Raw genomic sequence first — 16,636 nt, forward strand, 5'->3', positions numbered from 1 at the left:
TCAGCCCACCGTGTCGTGCCGTCCATCAGACCACCCTCACACTACCTAACCCCTTCCTCCCGCATATCCCTCTATCTCACATTCCTCCATATGCCTATCCAACAAGCTCTTGAACCTGTTCAATGTATCTGCCTCCACCACCACCCCAGGCAGTGCATTCCATGCACCAACCACTCTTTGGGTGAAAAACCTCCCTCTGACATCTCCCCTGAACCTCCCACCCATAACCTTAAAGCCATGACCTCTCGTCTTGAGCATTGGTGCCCTGGGAAGGAGGCGCTGACTGTCTACTCTATTTATTCCTCTCAATATTTTATATACCTCTATCATGTCTCCTCTCATCCTCCTCCTTTCCAGTGAATAAAGCACTAGCACCTTAAGCCTCTCCTCATATTCAATACTCTCCAATCCAGGCAGCATCCTGGTAAATCTCCTCTGCACCCTCTCCAACGCCTCCACATCCTTCCTATAATGAGGCGACCAGAACTGAACACAGTACTCTAAGTGTAGCCTAACTAGAGTTTTGTAAAGCTGCATCATAACCTCGCGGCTCTTAAACTCAATCCCGCGACTTATGAAAGCCAACATCCCATTGGCCTTCTTAACTGCTCTTTCCACCTGTGAGGCAACTTTCAACGAACTGTGAATATGAACCCCCAGATCCCTCTGCTCCTCCACACTGCCAAGTACCTTGCCGTTTACCCTGTACTCTGCCCTGGAGTTTGTCCTTCCAAAGTGTACCACCTCACACTTCTCCGGATTGAACTCCATCTGCCACTTGTCAGCCCAGCTCTGCATCCTATCAATATCCCTCTGTAAGCTCCGACAGCCCTCCACACTATCCACAACACCGCCTATCTTAGTGTCGTCCGCAAACTTACTAACCCAGCCCTCCACCCCCTCATCTAAGTCATCTATAAATATCACAAAAAGTAGAGGTCCCAGAACCGATCCCTGCGGGACATCACTAGTCACTGCCTTCCAATCCGAGGGCACTCCCTCCACCACAACCCTCTGCTTTCTACATGCAAGCCAATTCCTAATCCACACAGCCAATCTTCCTTGGATCCCTCGGCCTCTGACCTTCTGAAGAAGCCTACCATGAGGAACCTTATCAAACGCCTTACTAAAATCCATGTAAACCACATCCACCACACTGCCCTCATCAATCTTCCTGGTCACCTCCTCAAAGAACCCTATCAGGCTTGTGAGGCAAGATCTTCCCTTCACAAAGCCATGCTGGCTGTCCCTAATCAGTCCATGATTCTCAAGGTGTTCATAAATCCTATCCCTTAGAATCCTTTCTAACAGCTTACCCACCACAGACGTGAGACTCACCGGTCTATAATTCCCTGGCCTATCCCTATTACCTTTTTTGAACAAGGGGACCACATTCGCAACCCTCCAATCCTCTGGCACCAGCCCCGTAGACAACGAGGACTCAAAGATCCTTACCAGCGGTTCAGCAATCTCCTCCCTAGCCTCTCGAAGCAGCCTGGGGAAAATCCCGTCAGGCCCCGGAGATTTATCTGTCTTAATATTATTTAACAACTTCAACACATCCTCTCTCTTGATATCTACAACCTCGAGAACATTACCCCTACCAGCACTCCCTTCCGCATCAAGACCCCTCTCCCTGGTGAATACTGAAGAGAAGTACTCATTGAGAACTTCTCCCACTTCTGCCGCCTCCAGGCAAATTCTCCCACCTTTGTCCTTAATCGGACCTACCTTTACCCTAGCCATCCTCCTACCCTTCACGTACTTGAAAAAGGTCTTGGGATTTTCCTTAACCCTACTAGCCAAAGCCTTTTCATGTCCCCTTCTAGCTCTCCTCAGCCCTTTCTTAAGTTCCTTCCTCGCTACCCTATATTCCTCACGGGCCCTGTCTGAACCTTGCTGCTTATACCTCACGTATGTTACCTTCTTCTCCCTAACAAGTCGTTCCACCTCTCTCGTCACCCACGGTTCCTTCACCCTGCCATTCCTTCTCTGCCTCACCGGGACATATTTATCTCTAACATCCTGCATAAGATCCCTGAATATCGACCACATCCCCATGGTACATTTTCCTTCAAAAAGGACATCCCAATTTACACTCCCAAGTTCTCTCCTTATAGCCTCGTAGTTCGCCCTTCCCAATTGAAAAACCTCTTGTCCTCTCTGCACCTGTCCCTGTCCATGACAATTTTAAAGGTTATGGAGCAATGGTCACTGTCCCCCAAATGCTCACCCACCAATAGATCCTTCACCTGTCCCGGTTCATTTCCTAAAACTAGATCTAACATGGCATTCCCTCTAGTCGGCCTGTCAACATACTGCGTCAGGAATCTCTCCTGGACACACTTAACAAATTCTGTCCCATCTAAACTTTTGGCACTAAGCAGGTTCCAGTCTATGAACTATGAACTTGAACCTCAAGGTTCCTCTGTTCATCAACATTCCTTTGTGCCCTTCCCTATCCCTATTTGGACTTCCCAAAATGCACCACCTTACATTTGATGGGATTGAATTCTGCCTGCCAACGTTCTGTCCAACTTTCCATCTGATCTATATCCTGCTGTAGCCTTAGATAACATTCCTCAGTATCCACACACCACCAAATTTTGTATCATCCACAAACTTACTAATCGTACCTCCTACCTTCACATCCAAGTCATTAACATACAATCACAAACAACAGCTGTCCCAGCACCAATCCATGTACTACACCACTGGTCACAAACTTCCAATCAGAAAACCATTCTTCCACCACCATCCTGACTCCCATCACCAAGTCAAGCTTGTATCCCATTAGCCAGCTTGCCTTGCATCCCCCATGCCAACATTCTGGACTAGCCTACTGTGCAGGACCTTGTCAAGTACCCTACCAAATCCTTATAGACGACATCTAAAGTCCTGCCTTCATCAATCTTCTTAGTTATCCAGTGGGAGTTCACCACCTTGACTTCATTATCCTCATCAACTCCACCTGCTACTTCATTAAAAAACACTACCAAATTGGTTAAACATGATTTACCCTTAACAAATCTGTTCTGGTTGTCCTTGAATAATCCACTTTTCTTCAGGTGACCATTAGTCCTGTCCTGGATCAATGTTTCTAAAAGCTTTCCAACCACCAATGTTAAACTGACTGCCTGTAAATTGCTGGGCTTATCCTTACTCTTAGAACAAGGAGTAATATTTACTGCTCTCTAGTCATCTGGCACCATCCCCATATTGGTTTATTATTGACAAATGTACTAAGATACAGCAAAAAGCTTTTGTTCACATGCCATCATGACTGATCATTCCATACACAAGAACATCGAGGTAGTAAAAAGGAAAACAATGCAGAATATAGTGACAAAAGAGAGAGACTGCAGATGCTGGAAATCTGGAACAACGCACACAAAATGCTGGAGGAACTCAGCGGGTCAGGCAGCATCTATGGAGGGAAATGAACAGTCGACGTTTTGGGCCAAGACCCTTCATCAGGACTGGAAAGGAAGAGGGCAGAAGCCAGAATAAAAGGGTAGGGGGAGGGGGAGGGGGAGGAACACAAGCTTAGACAAATAAGGTGCAAGGGCCATGGTGAGGTAGCTTGGGAGATTAAAGTTCAAGAGTTCATCTTTTAGTGCATGAGAGGTCCCTTCAAGGGTCTGATAACTGGAAGATTATGGTCGGTGCCCCATGATTTCCTCAAAATCCTAGTTAGCACCACATCTGGTCCTGGTGATTTATCTACTTTGGAGTTCATTCAACTTTTCCCAATATTTCCCTGCTACTAATTTTTTCTGAATGTAGCCAGTATCTCTTCCTTCACTACTTATTTAGAAGCACCCTCTTCCCTGGTGAAGACAGGTGCAAAATATTAATTTAGTACCTTAATATTCCTCTCAATCTGCAACTTCCCATTTTTGTTCGCAATTGGCCCCACTCCACCATGTTCCACACAACACTCATGGATTCTCATTTATGTTTGGCAGCTAATCTTTTCTCAACGTCTTTCTTATTTTCATTTTCACTTCCCTCTGATTCTTTTGTAACTAGCCCGGTTCTTCCTAGTATCTACAAACTCAATACTTGTCATATACATGCTTTTTTACTTTATCCTTCTGTGGGTCTGACATCCACCATCACAAAGTGCTTCCACAGACTGGTCATGGCACACATCGACTCCAGCCTCCCAGATAATCTCTACCCACTGCCGAAACAGGTCCTTGGTAGACACCATCTCCCTAGCCCTACACTCATCTCTGGAACATCTGGATAATGAGGACACTTACACCAGACTGCTATTTATTGACTATAGCTCCGTCTTCAATGCCATAATTCCAAATAAACTCATCTCCAAACTCTTAAGACCGAGGATTCAGCACCCTCCTCTGCAACTGGATCCTTGACTTCCTGACCAACAGACCGCAATCGGTGAGGATAGGCAGCAACACCTCCGTCACGATTATCCTCAACACTGGTGCCCCACAAGTCTGCGTCCTCAGCCCCCCTACTTTACTCCCTACATTCCCACAACTGGGTGGCCAGATTCTGTTTTAACTCCATCTACAAGTTCACAGATGACACCACTGTTGTGGGCCAGATCTCAAACAACTATGAGACAGAGGACAGGAAACAGATCTACTGCCTAGTGGCATGGTGTCAAGACAACAACTTTTCCCGCAATGTCAGAAAAACAAGAGAGCTGGTCATTGGCTTCAGGAAGTGGGGTGGAGTACACACCCCTGTCTGCATCAATGGTGCTGAGGTGGAGACGGTTGAGAGCTTCAAGTTCCCAGGTGCAAATATCACTAATATCACCATGTCCCCTCTGACCCTCACCAATTCTTATCAATACACCATAGAAAGCATTCTATCTGGATACATCACAGCTTAGTATGGCAACTGCTTTGCACAAAACCACAAGAAATTGCACAGTTGTGGACACAGCTCAGCACATGACAGAAACTAGCCTCCCCTCCACTGACCCTGTCTACACTTTCCCCTGCCTTGGGAACATAACCAACATAATCAAAGACCCCTCTCACTCCATTCACTTACTCTTCTCCCCCCTTCCATTGGGCAGAAGATACAAAAGCTTGAAAACATGCACCACCAGGCTCAAGGACAGCTTCTATCCTGCTGTTATACGACTTTTGAACGGAACTCATATGATAAAGATGAACTCGATACCTCAATCTCCCTTGTTGTGGCCCCTGCACCTTATCTGTCTACCTACACTGCACTCACTCTGTAATTAAGGCAATATTTGGCATTCGGTTATTGCTTTTCCCTTTGTATTACCTCAACGTACTTATGTATGGAATGATCTGTATAGATGGCATGCAAAACAAAGCTTTTCATTGCATCTCGGTACATGTGACAATAATAAACCAATTACCTGTTTCATCATCTAGGAAGTTCTAGATTTGTTGCTCCTTTGCTTTTCCTGCAAATGTGCCTCAGAAGAATAGATCAACAACACCGCCCTTACAATGGCAATGTGACGGTTTCTCTGTGTAAAGAATGGCACCATTTTAAATCCCCAGAACTGATTGTGATGGTCAGGGAGCTACAAATGGCCTCAATACTTCAGTTGTAGTGGAGAGAAAGATCACTAGGCTCGCCATCAATGAAGACAAGAGGAAGTCATGATGCGACTCTGATACGTAGAGGTGGGCTTTGCCTCTTTGGCCCACTAAGTCTCTTCTGAAGTAATAACTCTCAGTAGATGATAAAGCTCCTCACACACAACTGGACGGGAAATGCCAGCTGCCACACTTAGATATAGATATTTATTTATTAGTCACGTGTACATCGAAATGCACAGTGAAATGCATCTTTTCGCGTGGAGTGTTCTGGGGGCAGCCCACAAGTGTTGCCATTCTTCCGGCGCCAACATAGCATGCCCACAACTTGTGGGAGGAAACCGGAGCAGTCGGAGGAAACCCATGCAGACACGGGGAGAAGGTACAAACTCCTTACAGACAGCAGTGGGAATTGTACCCAGGTTGCTGGCACTATAATAGTGTTACGCTAACTGCTATGCTACCGTGCCGCCCCTGGCCATTTCCATGGCCAAAATGTTTTCCCCTCCAAAATAAATAAAATCTTATTGGCTAAAGTAAAATAAACCTTACATTAATGACTCTTACCCAGAATTATCTGACTTTATTCCATGCCCTTGACATCTTTCCATAAAATAACCTTGTCAACCTCAGTCTTGGACATTCCAAATGATCCCCAGCATCCACTGCTTTCTGGGCAGAGAGTTCAGTGCCCATTGTGTGGAAAAGGTGCTTGCAGATCTCCTTCCTGAATGAACAGGCTGCAGTTTGTTCTTGATTTCTGTCCCAAGAGGAAGTAGTTTCTCGTAACCTATTCTACCACATCCCACTATGGCATTTCGCAACTCAATTTCCTGCCTCACATTGTGAACTTTATAGGAGTGGAGGCATCAGAGTAGATTTTAAGAACCGCTGTACCTGGATGTCACAGTGGGTAGCATTTGCACCTTGGTTTGCAGTGCACTTAAACCACTCCAGAGCAATAAATTCTATGCTACATGGTACAAAGGGATCACTGCTCTGTCAAGAAGTGCTGTTTTTCCAATGAGACATTAGGGCAAGGATCCACCTTCTCTCTCAGGTGAATTGCAAAAGATCCCAGAGGATATTTCCAATGAAGGGCAGTGATGTTCTCTGGTGCTCTGGCCAATTTTTAACCTTTATGTAGCAATAACAAAAATCAGATGATCTTGTGAGTCATCTCCTTGCTTGTGGGAGCTTGCCGTTGGTAAGCCCCCTGCCTTTTTTCCTTACATTGCAAAATCTTATGGTTCAGAACGATCCGACATGCTTTAGAAATGCAGTTTGTCTCTCTCTAGCCCTACCCCACCCCCTACACATGTACACAACGCCAACACTATAATTTGAGAGCACCAGTTCTTAAAATATGCGCCTGTGGTTTGGAGACACGTGGAAGATTAGCCATCTGCCCATCAACACAAGCTCTGAAATGGAAGCGATGCAAAAATCTCAGACCAGGTGTCTCCTTGTTTCTTGCTCCCTGCCCACCAACCTTTTTATCTTCATACTGAAATTTAAACTTGGAAATTAACTATAGAATTTAATCCTGATAAGTGTGAGGTCAGTGTCAAAGTCAAGTTTCAAAGTCAAAGTTTACTGTCATATGCACAACTACATGTGTGCACAGGTGCAACGAAAAACTGAGGCAGCAGCATCACAGGCAACAGAGCATCATATAAGCAGCATTCACAAGAAAAACACAACTTATACACGATTTTTACAAGAAAGAACACAATTAGAACAAAGTCATTTTAGTGCAATGTGATTAAAGTGGTCATAGTGTTGCTATACTGTAGTGATTAGGGTTGTGCCGGTTGGTTCAAGAACCAAATGGTTGAAGCACAATGACAGCAATGACAAGAGTAGGACGTACACAATGAACAATAGGGTCCTGGAGATGGAGGAACAAGGGGTTCTCATTGTCCAGGGATTCCTAAAAGGTGGCAGCAGAGGTGGTTAAATGGTGAAGACGGCATACAAAATATTTGCTTTCATTAGCATGGGCATAGAATATTAAGAGCAGGGAGGTTACGGTACAACTTTTAAAATCTTTCCAGTAAACATTTCATAATTTTAAACATATTTTATGTCGATTGTTCTCCTCTTGGCTTCCTCTACTCCAGGGAGGACAATCCCAGCTGCACATAACTCAAGCTTTTATCCACAGAACCTCTCTCATAAACTTAAGATATCTTTTTCAGTCATGTGTACATTGAAACACAGTGAAATGAATCTTTTTTGCTTGGAGTGTTCTGGGGGCAGCCCGCAAGTGTTGCCACGCTTCTGGCGCCAAAACAACACGCCCACAACTTCCTAACCCATAAGTCTTTGAAATGTGGGAGGAAACCGGAGCGCCCAGAGGAAACCCACACAGACACGGGGAGAACGTACAAACTCCTTACAGACAGCGGCCGGAATTGAACTTGGGTCGCTGGCGCTGTAATAGCGTTATGCTAACCGCTATGCTACCGTGCCTGCCTAAAACTATGCAGTAAGATAAGATATCCTTATTGGTCACATGTACATTGAAACACACAGGGAAATACATTTTTTGTGGGCAGTACAAGAGAAATTCTCCTAATTTGCAGAACTCCAGCTGGAACCTAGCCACTTCTTTAAAAAAAACAAAGGAAGCAATAGTGGACGACCCATTGAACTGAAGTTGAAAATGATTTACATGGTGCTTAATTACATTCCTTTTGGAAATCCCAGTACACTACGTCTACTGGCCACCCTTTATGGATGCTGCTCATTACATCTTCATAGTCCTCGAATAAATTTGTCAAACACCATTTCTTCTTCATAATACCATGACTGCCCTACTGCACTGTGACTTTCCAAATGTGCTGTTACCATTTTCCCCAATAATGGATTTCACAATCTTCCCAATTACAGATATTGGGCTAATTATCCTTTAACTTCCACTTGAGTGTTTCCTTCTTTTAGAAGAGGGACATTGCATTTGTGGTTTTATTATCCACTGGGACTTTTTCAGAATCAAGATAATTTTGGGAAATCGTAACCAACAAATCCACTGACTAATGTCCCTTTTCATAAAACCCTAGGATGCTGCCCCATTAGTCTACTCTCAATGATCAGCAAAGTGATAGAAGGCATAATCATCAGAGCTATCAAGTGACACTTGCTTAGCCACGACCTGCTCTTGGAAACTCAGCTCCTGACTTCATTACAGCCTTGGTCCAAACATGGACAAAAGAGCTGAACTCCAAGAGGTGATGTGAGAGTAACTGCCCTCAACATCATGGCAGCATTTGATTGAGAACGGCATCAAGGAACCCTGGTTAAAATGGAGTCAATGGGAACAAGGGTGGGGGGAAAAAGAGTGGGCACAGAATCTTCTGCCACCTGGAATCATATTCAGCACAAAAGGAAAATGGTCGCTGTCGTTGGAGGTCAATCATCTCAGCCACAGGACATCTCTGCAGGAGTTCCCCAGGGTAGTGTCCTAGGCACAACGATCTCCAGCTACTTCATCAATGACCTTCTTTCAATCACAAGGTCAGAAGTAGGGATGTTCACTGACAGCAGCACAATGGTCAGCACCATTTGTGACTCCTCAGATACCAACACTTCCTATAGCTCTGTCCTACCCAGAGAATGGGGTGGAGGATCCAGCCTTTTTGGCTATTTGATTCTGACTGTACAGCTATATTAGGCTATTGCTCGACTAGTCCAAAGGGCAGTTCTTCCAAATTAGACACCAGTTCCCGAAGACGCGAGGGGTACTGTGCAAACTAGTATTTACTTCGTTTTGCTCGAATTTGGTGCCTGTGTTGATGCCATGTGATCCACACTGTTTTAGTCATATTCTGTGTTAACATGCCAGTTTTGATACAATTGAATTTCAGAAACTCGAGCAAAATTACACTGTTGTAGAGGTGGAGTCACATACAAGTCAGACTGGCTAAAAACAGATTTCACTCCCTTCAGGACACTAGTGAGCCAGTAATCATTAATTATAGGCTTAATTAACCAAATCTAAATTTTATAACTGCCGAGATGGGATTTGAGCTCGTATCTCCAGGTCGTTAATCTGGAGACTCTGCAATACTAGTGAAGCAATTTAACAACTATTTGCTTTGTGGTCATTGGAGATGATGTAAGGAGGAAAATCAGTAGATTGGTGGCTTGTGCGGTCCTGGACGACGCTGGGGTTTAAAGGCCCCTCACTCAACTGGAAAAGGACCTTAAATATTGCTCAAAATGCAAATACGGCTGGTGAGGAAGTCCATTTAGAATTGGTAATATTAAAACACTGCAATAAATGACAATTAGAAAGCTTTCAATAACGGTATGATCATCATTAAGCAAACTTTCACTATGAGGCAGCAGCTAATTGTACAGAGTTTACAAACAGAGATGTCAAACATCACTGCTGGACCATGACACCCTCATCCACCGAGATTTCTGCTGCCATGTCATTTGCTAAAGACCATTTCCTCCAAGCAACAATCTCAGGCTCAGTCAATCTTCTCATATTACCAACCTTGGGACTGAGGATCCTCTCCAACTATCATTCGGCAGAATACATAATACAAAGGAAACCTTCACTGAAAACTAAAATCACCAGTATTGTACTAACTCTTATTATCGCGCCTGATGGATTAGCAACAGTAATTATGGCACCCATCCACCAAGGCTACTCTATTATCCAGAGAGCAAAGCAACACTCCAACTAAACAGTGTCTTGCAGACTGAAACAAACATTGCGTCCTCCTGCGATCTGCTGTGCCGTTTCCATGTTCTTATCGACTCTCCCCAGATTCTACCACTCACCTCCTCACTAGTGGCAATTTACAGTGGCTGATTAACCTACAACCTGCATACCTTTAGGATGTGGGCAGAAAGTGGAGCACCTGGAGAAACACCATGCAGTCACAAGGAGGAAGAGCAAACTCCACACAGAAAATGCTGGAGGTCAGGACTGAACCTGCATTACTGGAGCCATGAGGCAGTGACTCTACTAGCTGTGCCACTAGGCTGGCCTAATCTCCTGGACTTCTTTGAGGTTGTGACTAGTGAAAGAGAGAAGGGGGAAACAGTGTATTTGGATTTTCACAAGGTCTCACACAAGTTACTTAACAAAATTAGGTGATGAAAGTGATAATATGGTTATATGGATTAATAATTGGTTAGAAAGGAGAAAGATGATGGGAATAAAAGTTTCTTTCTCAAAATGGAATACTGTGATTCTTCTTTGGCCATCTACATCAGTAGTTTGGTTGAGGGGACTAGGTGGCATATTTCCAAGAATCAAAATAGGAAGGTGGATATAAAGAGTCTTCAAGGGGACACAGGCAAGCTACACGAGTGGTTAAGAAAATGGCAGATGCAATATAACATGTTATCCACACCGGAGCACAAAACATGAGCAGAGTAGTTTTAAAATGGTGAGTGATTGTGTAACATGAAATGATCCAGGAGACCTCGGTCACTGAAAACCAAGATGCAGGCGTAGCAAGCAATCAGAAAAACAAAACGCATGTCAGCCCTTTTATGAGAGGATTTGAGTGCAGGACCAAAAGATGGCCTTCTTACAATCATACAGAGCTTTGGTGAGACCACCCCTATTGTGCACAGTTTTGGATGTTTACTCTAAGGAATCCAGAACCAAAGTTCAGAGTTTCAGAATAAGGGGCCATTTAGAAGTGAGATGAGGAGAAATGAGAGGGTGAATCTTTAGAATTCTCAATTCTGGAGGGCCAAGCAGACTCTGTTAATGAATTCATTCAGAATGGAGACCAATAGGGTTCTGGATATTAAGGGAAAGTGGGAGTTGAGACAGAAAATCAGCCATGATCTTGATGAACAGGTCAATGGGCCAAGTGGTCAACTCTTGCTCCTATTTCTTATGTTCTCATGATTGCAATACAACATGACGGCCATGACCTGCACCAATACGACCTTGTAAATCCTTCACTTGAGATTGTAATCTTACAGCTTGGCCACTGATTCTCTCAAGAATATCCAGAAATCCTGGCTCAAGGTTCACACACTTTGAAAGCATTTCCGAATTTTAGCCAATCCCATTTGCCAAAACCAGTTAAAAGCCCTTCTTGGAAAATGTAACTTCCAGAAAGCAGTTCAGAACTTACTCAGAAGTTAATTAGCCTGAAAGGATAAGGCAAAAGGGCAGTGCTGATGGCCAATGCCTTTCCTGCCAGGTAGCCCCATGTTTCTTCTTGGCAACATTATCATGATGAGGCAGACCAATATCACTGTCCAAAGTAGTTCAAGTGCACCTTGGGCATTTGCACAATCACAGTTCAATGTGGCAAGTGGGTAACTTCTACTGAGGCACTTGAACCTGTATAGCTGCCATAAAAACAGGTGCAATGTGATCAACTTTATAGGCCACAGTTCCAGCAAAATGTATTGTATATAATCTATACATCTGTTCCCTTTAAATCCAGAGAGATTTTATTTCTACCAGTCTGTACGATCATTAAAACCTCCCATTATAATGTTCATGCTATACCCCTTTCTTTGTCTATTTATGTATCCCGCACTAAATCTTTGCCAATAGGTCCACAGAAGTCAGAGTCTTGCATTCTTTACTGCTCCATTGTTCTACCTGCAAGGTTTGCCCATCTGTTCTTCCTTCCCTCTGCTGTAATTGCATCACATCCATGTTGCTCCTCCTCCCTTCCAACAATACTTGGAATACTTGGCTCTCAAATCGAACACAGCTTTGTTCAACGGTTACTGTATCAGGCCTAATACTGTGCACTTATGCTTTTAACTCATTTCCTGAGATATATGTATTGATTGTCACATCTCTGGGTAACTCTCCCACCCTGACTACAAGTCCTAATGATTGTTATTCACTTTATGCTGACTGTCTGTACATTAACCTAACACAGTACCATAGTGGCTTTGATTGGATCGCTTGTCAAATTTATTCACATGCTGGTTTTCAAGTGTAATTATTTAACATTTTCCCAAATATATGATGCTTTATACGAGCTTTCAATTCATCTGCTTTAGTACTTCATGGAATTACTGGTAGCATTTGATGAAAATCTCCAGCTAGCACTAAAGTAACACCTCCTATTAAATTATTATTGTGTCTAAAATCTTGCAACATTTGACCTAATGCTTCAATGGCTGCTTTGTGAGCCACTGAACATTCATTGCAGACAAGTTTACAACCTTTTAGAATTTTCCTTTGCAATTCCTCGACCAATGTTACATGTTGGGATCTCCACATTTGTCAATTTTAAAAGGGAATTTAACATGTGCAGTTTTCTCCCCAGCCTGATGATGCCACAACCAGGGCTTCATATTTTGTCTTCAAACTTTAGCCAAAAGTAGATTAATAAGGAAACTTTATCCTGTTCCACCAGAAATATCCAGAGAAAATGATACCTCTAACAGTATCCAAGGTATTTCTTTAGTATCTCAGCAAACTTGGTTCTCTCTCTCGAACACATTTATCTAACTGGTTTTAAATCATTACTGTTTTTTTGCAGAAACTCTGCACAAATCTTCAGTTTCTCTTTGTGGTTCAGGTAGAGCAAAAATTCCAGGTCCACCCAAACACTTAGTACCCCAAAATTATTATTTCTCTATTTGTCATTGTACTGTTGCAACAACAGCAAGAGATTATGTTGGCACTCCCTTGCCTAATAAAAACCAAAACAGTAAATTGATAAGAGCAACTATAACTATAAAATAAAACAAATATCAAGTATAAAAAATATAAAAAGGCAGTGTGCAAATGAACCATGAGAATAAGTTTCCTACTATCTGCCCTATCTGTACCCCTTATAATTTTGTACACCCTAGGTCACTACTCAGGCTCCTCCTCAAGAAAAACCAAACACAGCCTCCCAAGTGTTTCCTGATAACATAAACATTCCACCCCAAATAACATGCTGGTGAATCTCTGGTGTAGTGCAATCACACGCTTCTTGTGACGTGGTGACCAGAACAGTACTTCAGCTGTGGCCGAACCAACATTTTATGAAGTTGCACCATATCTCCCTGTTCTCGTATTCTGTGCCCCTCCTATAAATGCACTATCCTGTATAACTTCTTCACCACCTTATGTAATTGCCCTGATCCCAAGGATCATAGGTATTGCACACCAAGGTTTCTCTGCTCTGCAATGCTCCCAAGGGCCCTACCATTTATTGTGTATGTGCTATCCTTATTAGTCCTCCCAAAGTGCACCATCTTTCACTTATTAGGATTAAACTCAATCTGCTGCCCTGCCCATTTTACCAACATTATCCCATAACTGATACCCATCCTCCTCACTACCAATAACACTTGTGATATTTAACATACAATTAACCCCACTACTTCCTGCATCAAGAAACAAACAGCAAGCATACCTGTTACAGGCTGAATTTACTTGCAAGGTAGATGCACAGCAAGACAAAAAGCACTTGCAGGCTTTAAGCAATGATACCAATGTCCAGATTAGAGTCAGACTGCTAGGAACATACAGATACCTTTATTAGTCACATGTACATCGAAACACACGGTGAAATGCATCTTTTGCATAGTGTTCTGGGGGCAGCCCGCAAGTGTCGCCACGCTTCCGGCACCAACATAGCTTGCCCACAACTTCCTAACCTGTACGTCTTTTGAAATGTGGGCAGAAACTGGAGGACCCGGAGGAAACCCACGCACACACGGGGAGAACGTACAAACTCCTTACAGACAGTGGCTGGAATTGAACCTGGGTCGTTGGTGCTGTAAAGTGTTATGCTAACCACTACACTACCGTGCCTGCCCATAAAAGTTGATGGCAGCGGTGGGATTCAAACCCACGCCCCTGAAGAGACTGGAGCCTTAATCCAGTGCTTTAGACCACTCGGCCACGCTACTGACTCCGCTCGGCCACACTACCAACTGAGAGACAGGCCCTTTGGCCCACAATGTCCATATGGACCATCAAGTACCCATCCTCCCTGATCTCATTTTTCAGCACTTAGTCCGTAGCCTGCTATCCTTGGTGATTCAAGTGGTCACCAAGATACTTAAATGTTGCAAGAATATCCACGTCCAACACCCATTCAGGTGGCGCTTCAATATTCCAGCCACTTTCCGGGTGATAAAATCCTTCCTTAGATCCTCTCTAAACCCCTTACCCTAAACCTATGCCCTACAGTTTTAGACACCTCTGCTATGGGGAAAAGTTTCTAACTATCTATGCCCCTAAATTCTGTATTTCTTTGATTCCGCGCCCCCTCCCCCAGCTTCCTCTACTCCAAGGAAAACAAATGATTCAATTCCATCTGCCATTGCTCTGCCCATCTTACCAACCCATCAATATCATCTTGCAGCCCAAGACTACTCTCCACATTAATCAACCCTACCACCAATCACTGTTGTCCATTACAAACTTACCTCCCGTATTCACATCCAAATTATTAAAGTACATAACAGCAAGTGTCCCAGCATCAATCCCTGTGGTACACCATGTTATGTCATTATGCGGATATAGCATTAATTCAAATGAGAACCAGTTTTCAAGAAAACCAGTTCTAATGCAAATTGTGAGCATAATGAGTTTGAAATTAAAATGACAGCTTTGTAAGCAAACAGCGTTGTCTACAGAGCCCTGAGAGCAGGGGCTGGTCAAGAGATATGACTTGCAACTGATGTGACCATGACACATTCTCATATGCATCAGCCAAACACAAGACAATGGGGCTAAGTTAGTTTGCCTACATCAAGCCAGGCATCAGATACCAGCTAAGTTATTTTGTCACTTAGCACATCATACACTGTCATAAGCATATCTGTTCTGTCTATTAATAAGTGGGATATTTGTGTACTTAGAGTCAGTGCTAACACTAATTTTGGGTGTTGGGGTTCACGGCCCTCAGAAGCTTTAGACCATCCATGTGAATGACTCTATCCCAGCAAAGGTGTTTGAACATTCAGAGTCTTGTCAGTTAGTGTGTGCCCCTTGCAAATGTGTAATTCAATGGAACCATGTGTCAGACACAGAAGAATTGAAGTAAACAATTGTAGCTATTGAAATTGTATTGAATCACCTGCTGGTTTCTTTGTTCTTAGGAGGATAAAGACTTGATGTGCTTTTGAGTTAGGGAAGATTCTACTGATAAGGCCTCCAAGAGAATGCCTGCTTGTCGTGATGAATAAAGACCTTCATATCTCCATCTTCAGTGTCTCAGTTCACAGTCGCACACATCACTGGTCACAGACCTACCGGTCACAGACCTACCAGTCACAAAATCAAGTCTCTGCCATCACCTTCTATTACTAAGCCAGTTTTGGATCCAATTTGCTAACTTGATTTGGATCCTAAGGGCTTTGTAACCTTTTGGACCCATCTCCCAAGTAGGACTTTGTTAAAGGCCTCGCTGAGTCCATGTAGACTACATCAACCAGACTGCCCTCAATCAAACTGGTTAGGCGGGTTCTCCCTCTAACAAAGCTATGCTATGCAAGATTAATCCTTGGTTTCCAAGTGTAGATTAATCCTGTCCCTCAGAATTTTCTTCTTCTGTAACTTCCCTACCACTGACATGAGACTCACAGGCCTGTAATTACCTGGCTTGTTCCCATTACCTTGCCACATTTGATGTCCTCCAGTCATCTGGCACCTCACCTGTGGCCAGCAAATTAAAAGTCTGTCAGTACCACAGCCATTGCCTCCTTTGCCTCCTATAGCAGCCTGGGAGACAACTATCGGCCCTGGGGATTTATCCACCTTGAAACCTGCTAAGACCTCTAATACCTCTTCCTTTTAAAACGATAGCATGTTCTTGAACCTCACTGCCCCCTTCCGAATTCTCCAGCTACAATATCCATTCCCTCAGTAAATACAGATGACGTGATAAATGATCACCTACATCTGCTGACTCAAGCACAGATTGCCCGTTTGGTCCCTAATGGGCCCTACACTTTTCCTGGTTACCCTCATGGCCTTAATATACTTATAAAATGCTTTGTGATTTTAATCATGCCCACAAGTAACCCCTTGTTACCATCCCAATTTCTTCCTTTGTACCCTCCTACACACACTACTCCTGAAGGGCCTCCTTACTTTTTTATTTCTCTGTATCTGC

At 43.6% G+C, this 16,636-nt stretch overlaps 1 protein-coding gene and 1 non-coding gene across 7 annotated transcripts in view; both read right to left on the reverse strand.

Moving 5' to 3' along the window:
* The window catches only part of LOC127585514 (beta-1,4-mannosyl-glycoprotein 4-beta-N-acetylglucosaminyltransferase-like), a 53,809-nt gene that overhangs the window by 5,712 nt on the left and 31,461 nt on the right, over window positions 1-16,636 (reverse strand). The window contains exon 1 of one of the 6 annotated variants that reach the window (XM_052043031.1): window positions 6,132-6,272. The exons of 4 other annotated variants lie outside the window; for them this stretch is intronic. In XM_052043031.1, coding sequence (XP_051898991.1) covers window positions 6,132-6,175 — 44 coding nt within the window. In that variant the 5' untranslated portion in view covers window positions 6,176-6,272. Of the gene's footprint in view, window positions 1-3,019; window positions 3,118-6,131; window positions 6,273-16,636 lie in introns of those variants that run through there. One more of the 6 variants, XM_052043036.1, reaches the window with a different exon arrangement.
* Window positions 14,342-14,423, reverse strand: trnal-aag (transfer RNA leucine (anticodon AAG)). The gene has a single exon. It is a non-coding gene; the product is annotated as a tRNA-Leu (tRNA).

Source organism: Pristis pectinata, chromosome 33 (assembly GCF_009764475.1).
Source record: "Pristis pectinata isolate sPriPec2 chromosome 33, sPriPec2.1.pri, whole genome shotgun sequence".
NCBI classification, from domain to species: domain Eukaryota; kingdom Metazoa; phylum Chordata; class Chondrichthyes; order Rhinopristiformes; family Pristidae; genus Pristis; species Pristis pectinata.